The 22,600-nt window shown below is 36.3% G+C and overlaps 1 protein-coding gene across 1 annotated transcript in view; it reads left to right on the plus strand.

Moving 5' to 3' along the window:
* The window catches only part of GTDC1 (glycosyltransferase like domain containing 1), a 387,632-nt gene that overhangs the window by 331,303 nt on the left and 33,729 nt on the right, over positions 1-22,600 (plus strand). Inside the window, 2 exon segments of the mRNA XM_043992941.1 lie at positions 20,029-20,048; positions 20,051-20,137. Coding sequence (XP_043848876.1) covers positions 20,029-20,048; positions 20,051-20,137 — 107 coding nt within the window.

Consider the following 22,600-nt stretch of genomic DNA (forward strand, 5'->3'; position numbering starts at 1 on the left):
AACATGGTCAGGGCTGTGTTTGTGGAGAATTACTTTGGCAACAATGTGGAGGATGGCCTGGTATAGGAAAAGATAGCTGATAGGAGTAAGTAAAGAGAAGGGAGGAGTCAGGTGAGAGAAATGTTATGAAGGTTAAGAATGGCAAGATTTGGCAACTGATTAGATCCATGGAATAAAGCAGAGTGAGGAGTCCAGGGTAATGCCAAGGTTATTAATAAGGTTATTAACACAAATTAATTAACAAAAATAAGAAAAGTTGGAAGAGGGAAGGGTTTAGAAGGAAAGATAATGAATTCATTTTTGGAAAATGTTGAGTTTGTGATGTCTCCAGGACATCCTATTTAAAATGTCCCATAGGCACTTGGTGTTACAAGACTGAAGCTCAAAGGAAAGACTGGGACTAGAGATAATGCCTGGGAGTCATCTGCAAAGAGATGATAGTTAAACCCATGAGAGCTGATGAGATTACTGAGAGAGAAAGAGAATACAGAGGGAGAAGAGAGTCTGGGGAAAAACCTTTGGGAACACCCCCACTTAGGGGATGTGATGTGAATGATGAGTCCTCAAAGATTGTTGAGAAGGAGCAGTAAGATAGGTAGATGACCAACCAAGAGAGACTAATGTTACAAAAGCCCAAAGAGGAGAAAATATCCACAAGGAAAGGGTGGTCAGCAGTGTCAAATGTAGGAAATGAGGATGGAAAAAAGACAACCAGATTTGTTCATCACAGATCCTCAATAACTTTGAAGAGAACAGTTTCAGTGAAATCAGAAACCAGATTGCAGAGCTAAACAGTTAATGCTCACTTTTTTTTTTTTAGTGAGGCAATTGGGGTTAAGTGACTTGCCCAGGGTCACACAGTTAGTAAGTGTTGAGTGTCTGAGGCTGGATTTGAACTCAGGTACTCCTGACTCCAGGGCCAGTGCTCTATCCACTTCGCCACCTAGCTGCCCCCAAATGCTCACTTCTTAAATGAGCTTTTATTTACTTATTTGTAGACATGATCTTTCCCACCCCACCTGTTGAAGGCCCTAAGTTCTTTAAGGTCCATCCAGCTCAGGTGTTGTCCCTTCCATGAAGTCTTTCATGACTTTCCCAGCTAAAAATGCTGAGATTGTTCATGGCATTTTACCAGGACCTCACCTTTACACATAACACATTTTCTTTTCTGTCCTAGTTATTTCTCTACATGTCTTTACTTCCCTCTTCTGTCCTCTACTCCATCTTAGATTGTAAACTATTTAAGAGGAAGGTCTGTTGAAAGTGTCCTTATATCACCTGTGACTAATACAGTAACCAGCAAATCAGAGGTACTTACTAAATAGGTAGAAGTGTCAGAGCAAAGGTGTTACCCCTTTGTCCCTTCTATGGAGACCAGCATAGAGCACAGTATTATGAAATTTTGAAAAAAATAATTTGGTAGCAAACATTTGATTAAACTTTTTGTTCTTTAATTTATAAATTTATCATAAAATCATCATAATAAATCAACTTATGGCATATAATACAAAGAACTTTACTACTTAAAATATCACTTTTGCCAAACATTCTTTTCAGATTAAAATGATTTAGTTTTCACTTCTTGACTTCTTTCAACTCACCTCTAGAGAGAAAAATGACTAAATAAAGCCATTATCTTTTTCAATCTTCATTTTCAGCTTTCTCAAAACAAGTACACACTGTACAGAAAAATGGAATTGAGATACAGAGCAAACACTTCTAAGGAGCAGCATCTGCCTTGTAAATGAAGTCTATAAAAGGCTACCAAATGTCCCTTCACATTTTTTTATGATTGTTAGATTATTGCTAAAGCTGGATTGAGACTTTTTTTCTTGAATTTCTTACATCAGGCACCCACACTGTCAATATTAAAAATTATTTCAGTGTTTAGCAAGATGGCTGCCATGAGCCATCAACTCAGCAATGTCAGTTTCATTCAAGGCAAAGCTGATTTCAAGTATGCATCAGAATTGTTATTTGGTGTGAGGTGCTTCTTACCTTTCAAACTGTCACATGGCCAGTCAGTTCACTGTTGAAGATAGCATGCAATGATTCCACCTAACGTCTCTTTTAAGATGCAGCCAACTCCTGATTACCCATGATAATGGACTCAAAGTATAGCTTAGAAAATTAAAATCCACTGATTAGCCCCAAACCTCATCTAAGGGATTCATTCTGACCTTCTTCCCCAAACCACTTATTAAAATTGCTACCCTGTGATATAAATGAATTAATCTGTGTTTGGTTCCTCCTTTCTCCCCACTTGGAAGAGGTACTGATGAACAGTGACACAGCCAAGAGACAGGCAGCAGAATGGAGAGAGGAAGAACAGCAGGGAGGAGTAAGGACTTTGGAAAAAATACAGGAACTAGATAAACAGTCCCTGACTAATCTTGAATTTTTAATCCACATCAGTCAGTCAACAAGTATTTATTTACAATATGCCAGGCACTGTGCTAAGTGCTGGTCATAAAAAGAAAACAAACAAAAAGCAATAAAGAGTCCATGCTCTCAAGGAGCATACATTCTAATGGCAAAAACAACCCATAAATATCTAGATAAGTACAAAACACATAGAGAGTTTATGAAGGTGGAAGACATTCATAGTTTGGAGGACCAGGACAGACTTTCTGTAGAAGGTGGGATTTGGACAGACTCTTTCTTTTGGCAGGGCAATGAGGGTTAAGTGACTTGCCCAGGGTCACACAGCTGGTAAGTGCCAAGTATCTGAGGCTGGATTTGAACTCAGGTCCTCCTGAATCCAAGGCCAGTGCTTTATCCACTGAGCCACCTAGCTGCCCCTGGACAGACTCTTGAAGGAAGCAAGGAAGAATAAGAGGCAGAGATGAGGGAGCAAAACATTTCAGGCATGGAAGGACAGCCAGGGCAAAGGAACAGAGAGTGTAGATGGAGCATACAGTTCAAGGATCTACAGGAAGACCATTGTAGCTGGACCTTAGAATATGTGGAGGAGAGCAAATATCTTCTAAGAAGTCTGGAAAGGTAGAAAGTGACCAGATTGTTTAAATGTCAAAGAGAGAAGTTTATATTTGATTGGGGGGGGGGGTGACTTGGTCAGACCTATGACTTAGAAAAATTACTTTGATAGCTAAGTGAAGCATGGATTGCAGTGGGGAAAGACTTGAGACCAGTTAGAAGGTTACTATAGTGGTCCAGATTGAGATGATAAGGGCCTAAGTTAGGGCTTTGTCTTTATGAATGAAGAGAAGGGGACATAGACAAGAGATTTTGTGAAGGTGGAAACAAAATTTGGCAATGAATGGAGTGGATATGTGGAGTGAGAGTGAAGAGTAGAGAATGCCACCAGGGTTTCCAGCCTGTGTGGCTGGGAGGAAAATTTTTAGGGAGAGGGAAAGATAGTGGGTTCTATTTCAGACATGTTGTGTTGGAGATCCACTAGGAGGCAGTTGAAGATTTGTGGACTGTAGGTCATCAAAGAGACAAGGGCTGGATATATTGATTTAGTAATCATTTGCCTAGAGGTGATATTTGAATCCATGGCAGCTGATGAGATCATCAAGAAAAAAAGAAAGTCCCAAGACAGTGCCTTGGGAGACACAGTTATAAGGTGTGACATGGGTGAAGAGTGAGCAAAGGAGATGGGAAAGGAGCCTTTTGACAGATAGAAATACCATGAAAATCTAGTATCCAAAAGAAAAAGTTGATCATGGCGTCAAATGATGGAGAAAGGTCAAGTATTACCAAGATTAAGAAAAGTCCATTAGATTTAGCAGTTGAGAAATCACTAATAATTTTGGAGAAGACAAATGCCATTGGAATAGGTCACAAACCATATTATAGAGGGTTTAGAAGAGAGTGAGAGGAGAGGAGAAGGAGGCACTGATTGTAAGTGACTTTCACAAGGAATTTAGCTACAAAGGGGACATAGAGAACATTACCTAGCAGGGATAGTAATATCAAGTGAGTTTTATATGGATGGGAGAGATATAAGTGGGATTAGGCAATAAGGAAGGAACCCAGAGATAGATGGAAGAGAAAGGATGGGGATAATAGTGAGGGCAATCTACTGGTCAAGATGGGAAATCTTATAGTACTACTTCTGGCACTTAATCACAGACAGCCTCATCATGCTGCTTAACACTTCATATAAGTTAACTTTGACTTCCCAACCAGCTTGTAATTCCTGCAAGGGCTATGTTTTGTTTTTCGGTTTTTGGTGTGGTTTTTTGGGGGGGCAGGGGTGGGCAGGGCAATGAAGTTTAAGTGACTTGCCCAGGGTCACACAGCTAGTAAGTACCAAGTGTCTGAGGCCAGATTTGAATTCAGGTTCTCCTGAATCCAGGGCTGGTGCTCTATCCTTTGCAACATCTAGGTGCCCCAAGGGCTATGTCTTTTACTTATTTGTATTCATACAGTATGATGGAGTACAAGGTTTTACACATACTCATACTTGTTAATTAGAAAGCATGCTATTTAAAAGAATTCTTCTTAGAAAGCTTTCATTATATGAAAAGTGCTTTTGTAAAGCAAATAATCATTCATAACTTGTCTTTTCTGTATATCAAAGTATTTATATATTTTTTTAATCTGCTTATAAAGGTGTAGCTTTTTTACTCACTGCTGTTATTTTTATTAGGTTTACAAAATAGATTGAATTAAAAAATCAAAGAAGACTAAGACACATTTAATGAATAGGTAGACTTTTATTTCCCAGAAAGAAGGAATTATGTGTTATACTTCTTCTTTTTATTATCCTCAGCATTTATCACAATACTTTGTTGTTGAATGAATGGCCTGCCTCTCATTTTCGGTGAATAATGTTTTATGTTAAAGCATTAATATAGAGGTTAACTATTAGGAAGTATGTGATTTTAACAGAAGTGTTTTCCATGGAATGAGTTCCATTTTGGACATGTCAAGTTTAAGATATCTACTGGACATCCAGTTTGATATGTCCAAAGCCAGTTTAGAGACTAGGACAGGATAGGTAAATTTGAGACTTACCAGCATAGAGAATGTGATTAAATCCATGGGAGGTGATGAGATCACCAAGTGACATAGTATAGAGGGAGAAAAGAAGAGGACTCAAGACAGAACCCTCCGAGATAACGACAATTAGAGGACATGGTCTGAATGAGAATCCAGCAAAGGAGACTTGAAAAGGAACAGTCCAGTCCAGGAGAAATCAGTGTCACAAAAACCTGGAGAGAGGGTGTCACCAGTGTCAAAGGCTGCAGAGAGGTCTAGGAAAATGAGGATGAATAAAAGACCATAGCATTTAGCAGTTAAGAGATCATTGTAACTTTGGGGAGAGCAGTTTTGTTGGAGTGATGAAGTCAGAAGCCAGTTTGTAAGGGATTAGAAAGAGTGAGAGGAAGGAAAGAGGAGGTACCTGTTGTAGATTGACTTTTCAAGGAGTTTGTTTTGCAGCTAAGTAAACTGAGGTCTAGGGAAGTTAAATGACTTGCCTAAGTCAATCCAGATTGCAAGCATCAGAGGTGGTGTTAGAATCCATGTCCTCTGACTCCTGATCCAGTATCATTCCACTGGACTATGTAATGTTAGAATCTCACGATCATTCATAATGACAAGAGATTGTTATTCTAAATCTGTGCAGATCTTTTCCATCTCTCTTCTGTTGTCATCTTTCTTCCAATTCTGTCCTTAATTGTGCTCAGGATTACCTTGTTTTGTTGGATCTATGACTAAGCTTTTTAAAAACTGTGTTAACTTCTACTACAACTCTGTTTTATATGATAACAGTTTTGGTGGGGCAATTGGGCTTAAGTGACTTGCCCAGGGTCACACAGCTATTAAGTGTTATGTGTCTGAGGTCCGATTTGAACTCAGGTCCTCCTGACTCCAGGGCCCGTGCTCTATCCACTGCGCCTCCTAGCTGCCCCAACAGTTTATAATCTTTCACTATTCTTATCCACGAGATTTGTTTTAATTAATTTTTTTCAGTAAAAATCTACCTTTTTTCCATCACCCCCCAATTGAGAATGAAAATAAAACAAAATCCCTCTTACAGATGTTTATCAAGCAAAACATTTCCACACTAACCATATCCAAAAGGAAAAAAAAATACACACATATCTATATAACAATTGATAGACCACCCCCTCAGATTCTGTTCTTTGCCACTTCAAAAGGAGCTATAGGGGCAGCTAGGTGGCGCAGTGGATAGAGCACCAGCCCTGGATTCAGGAGTGCCTGAGGTCAAATCCGGCCTCAGACACTTAACACTTACTAGCTGTGTGACCCTGGGCAAGTCACTTAACCCCAATTGCCTCACTAAAAAAAAAAAAAAGAGCTATAAATATTTTTGAACATCCTTAGAGTTTATTTTCTTTAAAACTAATCCGTCAGTTAATCTAACAACCTTCTAACCCCCCTTTTCTCTTGTCCTCTTTCCCTTCTATTTGCCTGTTGAGTGAAACGTATTTCTGAACTCTACTTTGTGTATGTGTATTCTTTCCTGTGACCAGTTCTGACAAGAGTGAGTTTCAGGTATCACCTGCCCGGCTCCCTTCCTTCTTGTTTGTATAGACTTTTATTTTCACACTCCAATTATAAGCTTATCTTCCCTAACCTGATTTTCATTTCTCCCTACCCTCCCTACCCTTCCCCTCTCTTTCCATTTTTTTAAGATCAGCAAAAGACATAACTGAACCACACAGAACTTTCTGTTGTATTGGATTCCCTCTATGACTCCTAATGACAATAGTGTTGAAAAAGGATATGTGTATTATAGTCCCATATTAAAATGTAAGTGATTTATTCTGATTTAGTCCTTTCTGGGGTCTAAATTGTTTGTGATCCTGACTGTGGCTCCTTAGTTCTTGAATTCTCTCTTTTTGGCTGCTTGTAGTATGTTTTCTGGATTTTGTCTATAATGTTTCTGGGAATTTTCATTTGGGGCTTTCTTCTAGGAGATAACAAGTGGATTCTTTCTATTTCCATTTTGCTCTCTGGTTCTAAGAAATCTTAATATAGTTTTCAGATTTGAAATAGGGTGCCTAGATGCTTTTTTTGGTCATCTCCATAGGATTTTATAAACAAACTTGTGTGTGTGTGTGTGTGTGTGTGTATTCTAAATTGATATTGCCCTGGCTATCTACATGGCAGATTAATCAAGTGTTTGTTGACTAAAGTGATTTTTAGTCTCTTTTGGCCTCCACAATGTGGCAATTGATTTACATTGATTAAACTTACGAAATTTTTCTAATTAGTGCATATGTCCTTTCTCCCATATCCTATTTTTGTCATCAATAACTTGTTTAAATAGGTCAGGTTGGAGTTGTTTTAATTGCACTCTCTATCTTGTGCTCATTTTTTATTCTTTTTACTCCTCTTATAAGTTATGATTTTTTTTTTTGTTGAACAAATAGGTAGTCTAACTTTACAATGAAAGTTGAATCTGGAAGGATTTCCACAACTACAGGTTATTTCTGACCTGTTAAAAGATCATCAGTTTGATTTACTGTGATGATAATCAGTACTCGTCATATCCAATGCCTTCAGATTATTTTCTCAAAGCAAATGTTCATGGTAGAATGAATGAAATAAAATGAATTGTATAGACTTATGTACCACCAACAAGTCTCTCCCTCTCTCCTTCCCTCCTTTCTTCCCTTTCTTTTCCTCTCTCCCTCTGCTTTCCTCTCTCCCTCCACTCTTTTCTACCTGTTTATTCCCTCCCTCCTTTCACTCTTCCTCCTGTTCTCTCTCCCTCCCTCACATTTTTCTCTCTCCTTCCCTCTTTCCCTCCCTCTTCTCTCTTTCCTTCCACTCCTCTCTCCCTTTCCCCTTTTCCCCTTGTCTCTCCACTATCTCTCATTACTATTCTATATTTTCCACCATTTTTGTCATACTCCTATATTCCTACCTTTGCATCCAAGCCACCAAGTATATGTTAATTCAATTTAGACGTTCTTCTTAAGTTGTTACCTCCTTTAGCCTAAGTTTTCTCATCTGTCAAAAAAAAACCAAAACAAAACAAAAAAGAGGAAGTTGGACCAGTTGCCCTCTGTGTTACCTTCATGCTCTAAATCCATGTCTTATAGCTCTGTATTCATAAATAAATAAAAACAATACTATTGGAGGTGGGAGAAAGAGAGCAATAACAGCTTAGGGTGGGGAGGGCATCAAGAAACACTTTGTATAAGAAGTGGCATCTGAGCAGAGCTTTAAGGATTCTAAGAGGTTGAAGTGACAAGAAGGTACGGCCTAGGCCCCTCTACAAAGGCACTGATAAAAATTATAGGAGGCTCAGTTTGGGGAACATACATATATAGTTGGATAGTTTTTCTGGAATGTAGAGTGCATAAAGGAGAGTGGTAGGAAATCAGTCTTGGAGGGTAGGTGAGGACCAAATTGTGGAAGGCTTTAGATACTAGGCTGAGTTTGCATTGTCAATGACTGAAGACTTTTGAATTAGGCAGTGAACGTAGTCTGACCTGTTCTCCAGGGAGGTTATCTTGGCAGTTATCATATGTGGAGGATGAATTGTATTGAGATTAGAAACAGGGTAACTAATTTTGGAAGCTGTTGGGATAGTACAGCTGCCCTTCTGATTTTAAGTTATTGTAATTTCTGAATATGTTCCCTCCCCTCATTGCCTAGCAGGGAGCCTTCCTTGGAGTAAAGGAAAACTGTTAAGCAAAATCTTAAAACTACAATAGCCAAATGCCTGGTACCCCACCTCTCCCACAAAAAGAGGGTGCTTTCATTCCTCATCTTTTCATAGAGCTAGAATTGGAAGTGACTTCCCAAGCCATCTATTCCAATGTCATAATTTTAGAGGAGGAAACTGAGGCCCAGGGGAGTAAATCGACTTACCCAAGGTCACAAAAATGATTAACTGAAGGAACTAAAGGACAATGATTTTTCTCATAAGAATTCACTAGTACACAATTTACACTTGTATACAACCTTATGTGTATTGAGCAGAAAAAAAAAATTAGAGAACTACTTAAGTGATAATAGATTTACTGGCATTTAGTTCAACCTTTCCATCCCAAGACCACCTAGAAGACTCCCCCTTATCCTACTTCAAACATGTGTGGAGAAGGTTCCACAAGAAAATTCTTATTGGGGTCAAAATTGTTCATGATAATTAGATCAATTTGGGCTTCGTTTTATTATTAATTTACATGTTCTATATTACTATAAATATTATTTTCCTGCTTATAGATTTTATAGATATTATTTTTCTGCTTATTTAACTCTCATGTATTTTATTTGGATACCTAAAATTCTGCATAGAACCTCCCCTTTAAGACAAAAAGTAAAGCAAAAGTGAAGCTTAGGTGATAAAACAAAGGTGGAAAAAAATTTGAAAGAAATGTTAGTTGATTTTATAAGAATACCAAAAATATTAAATTGACTCTACCATTCTATTACAGAGAGCATCTGGAAGGCTTTTTTTTTCTCTTTATGGAATAGAAATCTTACTACTATAAATGTAAATAAAAATTAATGGACACATGGCATGGGCTCTCTTGGGAAGCTATCATTATGAAAATTGGAGTCCAACATGAAGCAATAGCAGAAACAAAATTCATTCATATAACTATATCACAAGGACAACAGATTGGAAGTTCAATTTCCAGTGCTACTGTGTGAGATACTATATGAATCAATGAATGAGAGAAGAGGGGTGGGGGTGGGGAATCTGGTCTCTCTCCAGACAGATATATTTCTGAATAAAGTCCAGCCACCTTGAGAAGATTTCCAATGCAGATAACATAAAACAAACACTCCTTAACTTCCAATATAAGGCCCTCCACAATCTTGCTGCAGCCTACCTTTCTCACCTTGTCTCATGATATGGCCTAGCCTATATGCTATCCTCCAGCCTAGTATTTATTTAGTCAAATCTCTCCTAAGCATACTTTACATAAATGAATAATTTCTCCTTTTTTCTTCCTGATGTTTTCTCTAGATAATGAAGTATTATTAAGTAACAGATAGTAAAATGCTGACCCACCAAGAACCTAATTAGCTTTTATTAATGGTTGGAAATCTCACTTAGGGAAATGAGTTGGCACAGGGGATAGATTGCTGGACTTGGAATCAGGAAAACCTGAGTTCAAATGTGGCCTCATACACTTAGTAACTGTGTGACCCAAGGCAATTAAGTAATCTTTCTTTGCTTCACTTTCCTCATTTGTAAAATGGGCATAATCATATAATCACTGACCTTACAGGGTCACTATGATGATGAAATGAGATAATATTTATAAAAACATTTTCTAAACCTTAAAATCATTATATAAATACTAGAAATTATTAGCTATTATTATTTACTAAAAAGAAATTATTCATCCAGAATTTTATGATGATCACTGGCAAAGATAATTATAATCCAGATGTCCTAACATTTTTCCCTTTACACTTCTACGTTGTCCTAATGTTTTGAGCAAATGTCTTTAAGTGATATTTCATTTGTTTTTGTTTGGGGTTTTGTTTTTTGAAAGAGAAGTGAGAAAGGGAGGAGATTTATAGTTGATTAAAAGGATATATTTGTACTTAAAATTACTTTTCTTTTCAGGTTCCATACTTTTGCATTCGTTTCTTTGACCCTAAAAAACAAGTACCAGAAAGGCAGTGAAACGAAACCCTAGTTTATTGCTTACAATAATAGTCTAGCCAGTAGTGAATCCCTGAAGCCACATATTGACTTAGAAAAACCACGAATCAACATTATCTATGCTTTAGTGTATTTTTATTTATTTTGTTAAACATTTCCTATTACGTTGGGTTTGTTTTTGTTTTTGTTTTTGTTTTTGTTTTTGTTTTTGTTTTTGTTTTTGTTTGGTGAGGCTAGTAAGTGTCAAGTGTCTGAGGCCAGATTTGAACTCAGGTCTTCCTGACTTCAGGGCTGGTGTTCTATCCACTGTGCCACCTAGCTGCCCCTCAATTACATTTTAATCTGTTTGGGGCTGCACTATGAGTTTTTCATTTTAATCTGTTTGGGGCTGCACTATGAGTTTTTCTTCTGCCTCTAAACCAACCTCTCTCCCACCCAGTACCCCCAGCAGTTGGGTTGGATGGCAGTAGAATTGAGTAATAGCTACCCTTTTTTCTCCTTCAATCTTTGGCCAACAATTTCTCAAGAATTTAACTTGACCGTTAGTCTTTGAAAAGGACAGTGGCTTACAAGTCTCTTTAACAGCTTGGTTGCTGTTTTAATTGGAAAAAATTAAAAATCATAGTTGTCAATTTTATGTATATAAGACTTTTCTTGATTTTCTTTTTAGGATTTTTGTATGAGGGAAATGCATGAAGGGAAAACAAACAAGTCAATAGGTGTTATTGACCTACTTCTATGCACTTAGTTCTGTGTAGCTTTATGGGGAATAAAATTACATTAAAAGCCATTGTCCCTAACTCTAAAGGAGCTTAAAATCTTGTTGGACAAATGTTAGATTGTATGTAGTCGTTAAATTTCTGACACTTGAATACAGAGTAATAGAAAGGAAACTCATTGCAACCCATTGAAGGAAATTAATGATTCACTTCAGAAAACTGACTTTGGAGGTAAAATATGGTTGTGATAGGGAGTTCACCTAAACAGAAATCTGCTTATCAGATTAGTATCCTCTTGTGATAAAAGCTAAGATCATGAATAATAAACTGCTGATAATTGCATTTTCAAGAAGTCTGATATATAAATATAATAACCCTTATTCTATATTTCATTCGTTTTCAACACTATAATCACTAACAAGAAGTAGTTAAAGGGAAATTCTGGGAACCTTGGAAGAAAGTGACCATGACATATTGTTTCTGGTGGCCAGGAAATGGAATGATGAGCATAGTTCTGGTGGGTGCCCTGAACTTAATGAAAGTGGATTTCAAACAATCAGAGAAAATAGGTATGATCTCATGGTCTGAGACTCCAAAAGAGTGCATCCTAATTACAAATTATTCCAGTGAGGAAGAAAGAGAAATGTATCTAAAGAAATTGACATGACTGCACAGGGAGCTCTCTGATGATTTCAGATTATTAAAAGATAAGAAAAAATGAAAACATGGAAATACCACCTAGGATGAAAACAAGTGAGTGGTGGATTTATAAAAATAGTATGAGGGAAGCCAAAATATAGTCAAAGCCAAAACTTATGAAAAATACAAGAGACAACAACAAAAAGTTTGAAAACAAATTTGGGAGACAAGAGGAAGAAGGAAGAATTCCTATGGTTAGTGAAAAGATATAAATTAATGCAAGAGAAAGTAGAAGTATCCATTTTATTTTGCTCTATCTTCTCTACAAAAATGAAAGGGGAAAAATGGTTTCTGAGGACAGGTAAAAAGGCAGCAGAGAGCATCTTAAGTGATTTAAATTAATTCAAGTCACATGATTCAAGCAAATTATATCCTAGGATGCTTTTAAAAAGGTGAAATATGGTTAATAAACTGCTATGGGTAATCTTTTGGGGATTACAAAGAACACTGGAAGTTCCATGGAATTGAAGTTATCTTGACTTTTCATAAAAGGAAAGCTGGATTGTGCCAACTAGAGGCTAGTGGTCTTTCTATTTATTCCTAGAAAAATTCTTCAGTAGGTTTTAGAGCACTTTATAAAAAGGAAGTGGTAACCCCCAAGAGGAAGAATGGATTCACCAATGAGAATCATTCATATTTGTGTAGTAGTGTTTTAAGGTTTGCAAAACTCTTTGTATAGGTTATCTCACTGCATAGTCTCACCTCATTCCACTAAGCATCTCATGCTAACTAACTAACTCCATTCCTTGAGGATTACTGGACTGATAATAATAAAAGGATTAATATAGGCATGCGAATGTAATATATCTAGATTTTGACAAAACATTTGACAGTACCATATGTTTTACTTATGGACAAGGTAGGGAGGCGTAGGCTAAATGAAATACAGTTAGGTGAATTCCCAACTAGTTGAATGATTGGATCAAAAGAATACTTGTTAATGATTGATGAAATGAGGGGCTTAGATCAAATGTCCTGAGATATCCTCTTCAGTTTTATGACCTTGAATGAGCCTGGATGAAAATATCTAATGGAAGGCTACCAGAATCTGTCAGCTTGGTATTAGTATTTTTTTCAATGACTTAAATGAAGACATAGTTGGACAATGCCATAGTTGCTATGACATTAGAAATGGAACAGATGGTTCCTATAGCCAGTATACTAAGCAGCTGAGCAGACATTTTGTGATAGCCATTTGTTTGTAAAGAACATTTATACAATCAATCAGGGATTACATGTAGGATTTGATTAATTGTATATGTGTATGTTTCTATTTAAATATATTTTATTATACTACATATACATATTTAAATTAATTCGACTGAAAGATTCTAAACCATGATGGCTGGTATGTGACAACTTAACTTGTTTACATATATGTATAGATATACACATACATACACATATACATACATATATATGTATATATAACTTTTCAAGTAATGTATAAATGCTAGCTATTATTATAAAGATGTTCTTAGAAGGAAGTAAATTAACTAAAATACTTCATGACTAATTTGATTGTGATCTGGTATAAATGCATCCTGTGCCATTAGTTACCAGAAATCAATGGTTCATGAAACCTGTCATATTTGGGATGCCCCACCCCACTCCTTTTTTGAGGAAAACAATAGACTATAATGCAATAGTCAGCAGCTTGAGTTCTTGCTGAATTATGTAATTAGGGCCATATTTGAACTAATGGAATTGACACTTGAAAACTTAAGTAAATAAACAGTAAAAGACTGAAGCCACAAGGATTTGGTTTATACATTTAACTTCTTCTTTTATGCTGTATTATGAAATTCAATGGATAGAACCATTTAAATTTTCTGTTTGTTAGACCCTTTAAGAAAAGAGGACATGCATAATTAATACTGTTTATAAAACTAAAAAACGCAGCATATGTAACAACAAGAACACATCATTTTGAGCAACTCTTTACAGAACAGACATTCCATATTGTGTTCATCTTCCTCCACAATCATTGCCATGACAATCTGGTGTGCTTAGCAGTTGCTGCTGAGTAAGGGAGACTGTATCATATAGGAGTTTTCCATGTCAGCCAAAAAAAACACATCATTTTCTTTGGGTTATAGAAAATAAGACATGCCGTTTACAGCATTGTAGCATTTCCTTCACAAATTCCTTTCTATTTTGGTCTTTTTAATCATAAAATGTTTGGAGTATATTGTTAGTGCCTTTCTCCTTCCTCCTCAAATTATTATGTATAGTTTTCTTTGTTTTCATGTTTTACCACCAACCGCCTCCCCAAAAGTGTAAGCCACTTGAGGACAGGGATGATTTTGATTGTTGTTAGTTTGTTTTTGTTTTTTTTTTCCTTTTCTGAGTGTCTTGTAGGTGCATAATAAATATTTTTTGGATTAGATTGAGTTTGAGTTATAGTTTGTGCTATATAAATGTTAGCTATTATTATAATGCTCACAACTAAATGCTAGTTAGAAGGTAAGATATTAAAGTGTGTTTCATGGAAGCATATATTGAAAAGGACTTTAGGGGGCAGCTAGGTGGTACAGTGGATAGAGCACTGGCCCTGGAGTCAGGAGGACTGAGTTCAAATCCGACCTCAGACACTTGACACTTACTAGCTGTGTGACCCTGGGCAAGTCACTTCCCTCATTGTCTCACAAAAAAAAAAAAAAGACATTAGAAGTAATCTAGTAGAACCTCCCATCTTAGGAAAGAATCTCTACCACCATATCAGGTAGATTGTCATCTCTCATCTTTGTGCTGAACATGTCCAGTGACAGGGAACTATTTCATGAAACAACATGTGCAATTTGTGCATGAATGTAAAGAGCTCTTCTGTATATGGAGCCAAAATCTACCTCTCAGGCCTCTAACTAGAACAAGAGTTCTTTCTTTGAGAAGGTGATGGAAAGAAAAGCATGAAAAGGGAATTTTAGCAAAAGAAAAAAAAAACTTCTAATAATTCCAGACTATTACATTCACTTTTATTTATATGGTAATAATAGTAATTTTTTGATGTCTATTAAAGGGGCTTCTTTGTGATACAGCTTTTAAAATATGGCTGTCAATGTATGCACACAAGATCATATGACCTTTATTGTTGAGTGATTCCTATATATAGAACATTGTACTGTTTTCTGGGGCAGATATTCTTACCCTCAGGTCAGTGGACTTTGGTTTGTTTGTTTGTTTGTTTGTTTTTTAGTGAGGCAATTGGGGTTAAATGACTTGCCCAGGGTCACACAGCTAGTAAGTGTTAAGTGTCTGAGGCCAGATTTGAACTCAGATACTCCTGACTCCAGGGCCGGTGCTCTATCCACTGCGCCCCCTAGCTGCCCCAACTTTGTTTTTTAATAACAGTATTTCAATATAATTGGTTTCCTTTGTATTTTATTTAATGTATTTTAAAACGTTAATTCTGAAATGGGTTCCATAGACTTCACCAGACCACTGAAGGCATCCATGACACCCAAAAGGTTAAGATGTCCTGTTCTAGGGTTAGAAATTGTACCTGTCTTTAAGGAGCTTACCATCTGATTATAAGGAGCAAAGATTCATATGTGAAAACATATAGAAAAATAGTAGAAAATGGGAAATGCATATAATGAATTAATAAGTAATGGAAGAGATATTCTTAAATAATGAAGGATTGTTGAATCAAAATCAGGTGAGGTTCATTAGGGAATACTACCTGGAGTGGGCAAACTAAAAATCAAGCATTGAAAGAGGCAGTAGACAGCAAAAAAAAGAAGAAAGTGAGGAGGGTAGAGATTATTCTAGGTGCTCAGTACTGTCACTTTACAAATGAGGAAACTGAAGCACATGAAGTTGAAATAACTTGCCCATGGGCAGCTAGGTGGCACAGTGGATAGAGCACTGGCCCTGGATTCAGGAGGACCTGAGTTCAAATCTGGCCTCAGATACTTGATGTGTACTAGCTGTGTGACCCTGGGCAAGTCACATAACCCTCATTGCCCTGCAAAAAAGAAAGGAAGGAAGGAAGGAAGGAAGGAAGGAAGAAAGAAAGAAAGAAAGAAAGAAAGAAAGAAAGAAAGAAAGAAAGAAAGAAAGAAAGAAAGAAAGAAAGAAAGAAAGAAAGAAAGAAAGAAAGAAAGAAAGAAAGGAAGAAGAAAAAGAAATAACTTGCCCATTGTCATACAGAAGTATGTCCTAGAGCCACTATTTGAACCAATGTACTCTTGACTCTAAACCATTGTTTGTTTTCTCCCATACTATATGATGCTAAATCTCTTACCCCCTTATCCTTCCATTATTCATATCCTTCCAGTCATTAACCATGAACCACTGTCATCAACCATCCACCTTATCTTCCAGCTAGTGTCCAGTGTCTCTTTTCTTCCCCATGAGTACTAACCTTCTTGGAAAAGTTTCCTATACCCAATTCTACCACTTCCTCAACCTCTTGTAATTGGGCTTTCTCTCCTACTACCATACTGAAATTTTTCTCTCAAAAGTCACCAGTGACATCCTCATCATGAAATCCAACAGCTTTTTAAAATCCTTCTTGACCTCTGTACTTTTTTACACTATTGACTGCTTCTATCCTCTCTTGGTTCTTATCCAACTCTTAAAATTGCCCCTTCACTTTCACTAACACCTAATCCTCTTTCCAGTCCTGCAATGTGATTGTTCCTTAAGGGTACAGATGTGTACAGGGCCTAGAACCATGTCTCTGGGGAAAGGTACTGCTTACTTAAGGTGTTTGAGTTCTCTGCAGGTTGTACAACACACCCAACCCACACTCTCTGCTGATCTGTGCTCAAGAACATGGTCTTCACCATCTTCTTTTCTCTTTCTACAATCTGACAAAGTCATTTCCTCCTAAAATTTCACCAACCATTCTTGTCTGTCTGTCTTTCTGTCTATCTGCCTATAATCAGCAAATCTAAATCTTCTGAACACTAGATTTGCATCTCTACCTGCCTGTAGAACATCTCTACCTAAATGTCATGCTAGCATTCAAAATGTCCAAAGCCAGACTTAAAATCTTCCTCATGCCTGCTCATCTGACTATAGTATTTGTCAGTGGCACAACCATTAACAATATCCCATGGTGGAAGAATTTGGTGATTTTTTTCTTATTCTTCCCATTCATCTTCAAATAAATTACCATAACTTCTCTCCTTCTACCTTTTTCTTTCCTTTTCACTTTCCTAGTATACCCCCTGCTTAGAATTTATAGTCGTCTACTAACAGGTACTTCTCTTTGCACTCATTCCCTTTTTTTTTTTTTGTCAGGGCAATGAGGGTTAAGTGACTTGCCCAAAGTTGCACAGCTAGTAAACACTTGTTCCCTTTTATTCCGTCCTTCATACCACTCCCAGAATAATTTGTCTAGTGCATCTATTAGTTCATGTCATTACCTCTCTCAAAAATTTTCACTGGATAATTTGGAACTCAAAACTTTAAATAAAAATGTTTATTATCCCCCCAAAAATCATCACTGGCTCCCATTGGCTAGTGAATCAATTTAATACTTTTCTGCTTAGTATTTAAGACCCTCCACAATCTGGCACTGCCCTACTTTTCCAGCCTTATATCATATTACTCCCCCACAACACACTCTCCATTCCACCCCAGCTGAACAGCTTTGTGTATCTCCAACATATCATTTGCTTTCTTGTGTCTGTGTCTTTGCTTACACTATTCCCCTTGCCTAGAGTGTCCTTCATACCACCCACTTCAAATACCTCTTCCATTGAGGAGCCCTCCTTGAGTCTTCCTGATGTCAGGGATGTTGATTCTTGAATCACTGATGCACTTAGCCTGTAATATTGTGCATTTTAGTTCATGATTTGTGCTCCTTGGATATTTTAAGTTCTGGTGGAAACATTGCATTATAAACTTTGTATTTTCTCCAGCATCCAGAGCAGTACCCTGTAAATATAAGCATTTTAAAATTATAATTACAGCAATAGATATTTATATAGCAAAGAATTTCATATACATTATCTCACTTACATATCACAACAACCCTGTGAGACTGGAACTACAAATATTATTTTATCCCTATTTTATAGGTAAGAAAACCAAGGCTAAGAGAGATACAATAACTAAATTCCCTTCGATCTCTAAATCTGTGATCCTATGAACTTGTCTATGGTCTCGAAGCTTTTAAAGGCATCAGCGAGATCAGAGTGCAAGTCTTTCCTTGCTCTGAATCCCAGCATTGTTTCCACGGCCTCTTAGAAATAGAAGTGTATTTTGGCAAATCACCTGTGTGCCTCATAAAAAAGAATAATGTATTTTTATAAGTAATAATTGTGGTCAATGTGGCCCCCTGGAAAGTCCCTAAACTTCTCAATGTCCTTAAGCAACTCTCTAAGTCTCAGTTGAAGAGTTGGCCTCCATCTGCATTGGTAGAGTCCCTCATGCAGACCATACCAATCAAATCATAGGTCCAGTAAAAGATCAATGTAAAATTAAATTAAATTAATGCAGTAATTATTTGATTCAAATGGCTGAGTTCTGTATGCCATGTACTTTCATGTTTAATATGGCAATGTTTATGAGAAGCATCCAAAAAAACCACCCAAGTGAATATTATCTTAAAGAGTGATGGTATTTACACCATTGCATTCTTCATTATTGTTTGAGATTAAAACAAACCTGGTTCCTCTTATAGAGGAATGAATATGATTCTGTTTAAGGAATTACTGGTTAAAATAATTCCATAAAACCTCATAATCCCAGAAGATTATAAATGTGATTTCAGATGTTAATTAGTAGTTGCATTTGTTTTAATTCATGACACCAAAAATATTGACTAAATTATAAATTAACACATTTAGGGTTGCAGATGTCATTTTTCTTAAGATTTCCTGAATGACACAATTTTTTCATATCTCAGAGTGGTTTGATCAACTTGCAGATTTGTTCTCCATCATTAGCATGGGAAGGAAAAATGCTATTAGTGATAGATCTACTATTTTATTATACAATAAGAAGGAGAGTAGAAAATTCCAAATAAATTAAAAAACAAATATTTTAAAGACATCTGGTCCACATCTGTCTGAAATAAGATAATTTAAAACAGTGTAATTAAACACAAGAAATACTGTAATATTCACACCTTGGAATGTAGAAAATAACTCATTCCATTTTAATTTGATTTACTGAATTAGAGAAACTTTTACTCATTTTTGTGTCCTTTAACCTCTCATTCTGTCATTACATGAAGACAGACAAGCAGCTAACATTTAAAAAAAGACATTTCCAGTGTTTTTGAGATTGCTAAAGAAAGGAATTATTTTTATTCAAATGGTTTAATATAAAGTTTTGCACAGTTTATAAGTATATGCAGACTTTAAAGGTTTGGGTTTTTTTAAGTATTTAAGACTCTTCAATTAACAACTTAAAAGCCCAAGGCCAGGAGGGGGTAGGAGGTGGAAGAAACTCTCAATTTATTTTTGTCTCATCCAGTGCACTAAGGAATCAGATGCCTTCTATAACTAAAATACCTATTTACAGAATTACACTTCTGTACTTTTTGTTCTTTCTTTCCAAAAATGTACTTATTGTGTTGCCTCCACAGAAAAGAATTAAGGATCAGAAAGATAAAAACATCTTTTGTCTGTTCCATGACCAGTACAAAATGATGATGGTGATGATGCCTAGAATAGCCATTTTTTTTTTATCACTGCCTAGTCCAAAGAGATATCCATTCGGGAAAATGGAAGACATATTTAGCTTTCTGTAATTTGACCTTTAGAATTTGAAAGGGTAAAACATTTATCTCCAAAAGAACAAGTAAGAAAAAGCCTAAAAACTTAAGTATCACTAGGTTTTGATCATGAGTGATAGCTCTATAAAGGTTTAAAAAACACACAACCAAACCAAACCTGACTGATGGCATAATGTAAGGTTAGAAGATAGAGGGATAAATTTGGGTTCTAATGCCATAGGCTCTTATTACCAAAAATAGACTACTAGAAGAATTGATGCTGTGTTAAGTAAAATATTTTTGTTCTAATGTATATATACTAAGATAACACAAGATACATTCTATGTATTTGTTTCTAGGGAACATGATAAAGATCCGGAAAGTTTTTTAGGTCACTACTGCGACTTCAGGAGGAAGGTTTAAGTTTCCACGTGTCTGTTCTTGGAGAAACCTTTATGGATGTCCCAGGTATCTCTTTTGAATCCTCTAATTTCTATTGCTATACGTGTCATATGCTCTTCAACTTAAGTATTATTTTTTATCAATTCCTTTTGTCAGGATAATCAAGATGAGCAAAAGATTGAGTGGTAAATTAAAGCCTGATTCAATTAAAAGAACACTTAAGTAAGCATTCCTTGATTTAACTTGAAAGCATGAAGTTATCTATTTTATATAATATATTTTGTACAATAAGTCCTTGTTGTAAATAAAATATGTAGCTCTAGGCATCTTAGCAGTTAGGGGAATTGGGAATTTGTAATTGGATATAGAACCTTTCACCTCTGGGTTGCTGGTTTGAATTCTGCCCCCATCCATAATGACTGAAATGTCTTACCATCTGTTTAGTGACCTGTGTGAAAAGATTTTGCCATTTCCCTTGTAATTTGGAGTGGACAATTGTCCCTCTCACAGCTGGCACTAGTCACTGCCCTTTTTTTTGCCGATCTTAAAAATGCACTCAATGGGAGCTAATGGAGCATTAGAGAAGTTATTTAGACCATTAAAGTAACTGGACACTTTCATTGCCACCATCTTCAGTTTACATCCATATTGGTAAAGTGTCTGATCTTTCATAAGCATTAGTGTATGTGTTCTAATTTTTATATAATCATCCAATATTAATTTAATTCAGGAAACATTTATCAAGCATTTGGTGTATATAGAGCACTGTACTAGTTCTTGAGGGAGATAAAAAATTAGATAAGACATGATCCTTGCCCTCATAGAGTTTATTGCCTAGTAAAGGGATATGACCAAGTCAAGGCTTTAGAGAAGTACCGACAAAGGATTATGTGAAGTCTGACTAGAGGAATCAGCAAAGTCTGATGTACCATTAGAAATTAACTAGTCATTCAGTAGGCAAAGATGAGGAGTAAGGATATTCAGAGGAATAGCTCAAGTGAAAAAAAGATAATTATGGAACATCACAATCTCTGAAGAACTAAAACTGAGAGTAATACATAGAACAATGTTTGTTTGTTTGTTTGTTTTTGCAGGGCAATGGGGGTTAAGTGACTTGCCCAGGGTCACACAGCTAGTAAGTGTCAAGTGTCTGAGGCCGGATTTGAACTCAGGTACTCCTGAATCCAGGGCCAGTGCTCTATCTACTGCGCCACCTAGCCGCCCCAATACATAGAACAATGGAAGGATACTTATTAGCTGTGTCACACAGGTCAAGTCATTATTTCTCTGCCTCAGTTTCTTCATCTATAAAATAGAGATAATAACAGCTGGGACTTTTACCACCCAGAGTTGTTGGAATAATTAAAGATAGTGAAAAATATGTGTATGTATAATATATGTGTATATATATTATATACATATATAATGATAATAGTGATAATGATGGTGATAGTGGTTGTAAGTAGGCTATAGCATAGTATCAAAGGTGATTTGTGTAAAAGAAGTGATATAAAAGGTACCATCAGAGAGAGAAAGATAGACAGAGAGAGAGAGAGAGAGAGAGAGAGAGAGAGAGAGAGAGAGAGAGAGAGAGAAGGAACTGAGCTAGTCATGTAGTGAAAGAGAGCAGATGAACAACCCAAGACAAAATCAGTAGCCATAAAATGTTGAAAGACTGAAGTCTTTTAGAGAAAACATGCAGCGTGTTTGGTAGATCTTCTGTGGAGGATTTCTGGGAGTACATGGAAAAGATTACTATAGTGTGAGAAAATGAAGGATTGGCTGTGATCAGCATTGTTGGAGGGAGGATTTACGTCTATTGTATGGATCCATTAAGTATCAAAGAATCAGCATATTTAAAACCTGGTTATATTTTCATTGTTTTGAGACCAGTCAAATTGGGGTCATTTTTACTCTACACAGAATTTGGCAAGAAGTTGTAGTATGACAACCATGCCTTCTCTTTCCTACAACTGATGCAAGTATAAATGTGCCCAGATGACAATGGCATTTTTGCAAAAGGATTAAAAAGAATTTTTAAAAAACAGAAAAAATATTGTCAAGTGCCTAAAGTAAAAAGGTCATGACACTTCAGGTTCTGAGTTTTAGTTATATGTTTGCTGATGCTCTAATTATATGAGAATTTTCTAGATTTGCTTATGACATAGGATCATATATCTAGAGCTAGAAGAAGAAGACAGAGGTTAAGTGATTTTAGAATTGTTTATTATAGTGAGCAGCCAACAAGCCCTGCCAGCTTGGCTACCTTTTTGTAGCTTCTAAATGGAAAATAGGCAAGTATCATAGAAGGTTTGTTAATGGACAGTAATACCTTACAGAATTTCCAGTTAACAAATTTAATATCTTTCTACCTTTGACACTATGGTGTCTGTGAAAATGAAGTTTATCGTTCTTTGCCAACATAAGTCTAGTGAGTTTTCTTCCAGAAGTTTATACAAACCAATACCTTTGGATTCAGATATTGGTTATTGGTGTTAACTGAATGTATATGTGTATGTAGGTAGCTAA

Source organism: Dromiciops gliroides, chromosome 3, assembly GCF_019393635.1.
Source record: "Dromiciops gliroides isolate mDroGli1 chromosome 3, mDroGli1.pri, whole genome shotgun sequence".
NCBI classification, from domain to species: Eukaryota; Metazoa; Chordata; class Mammalia; order Microbiotheria; family Microbiotheriidae; genus Dromiciops; species Dromiciops gliroides.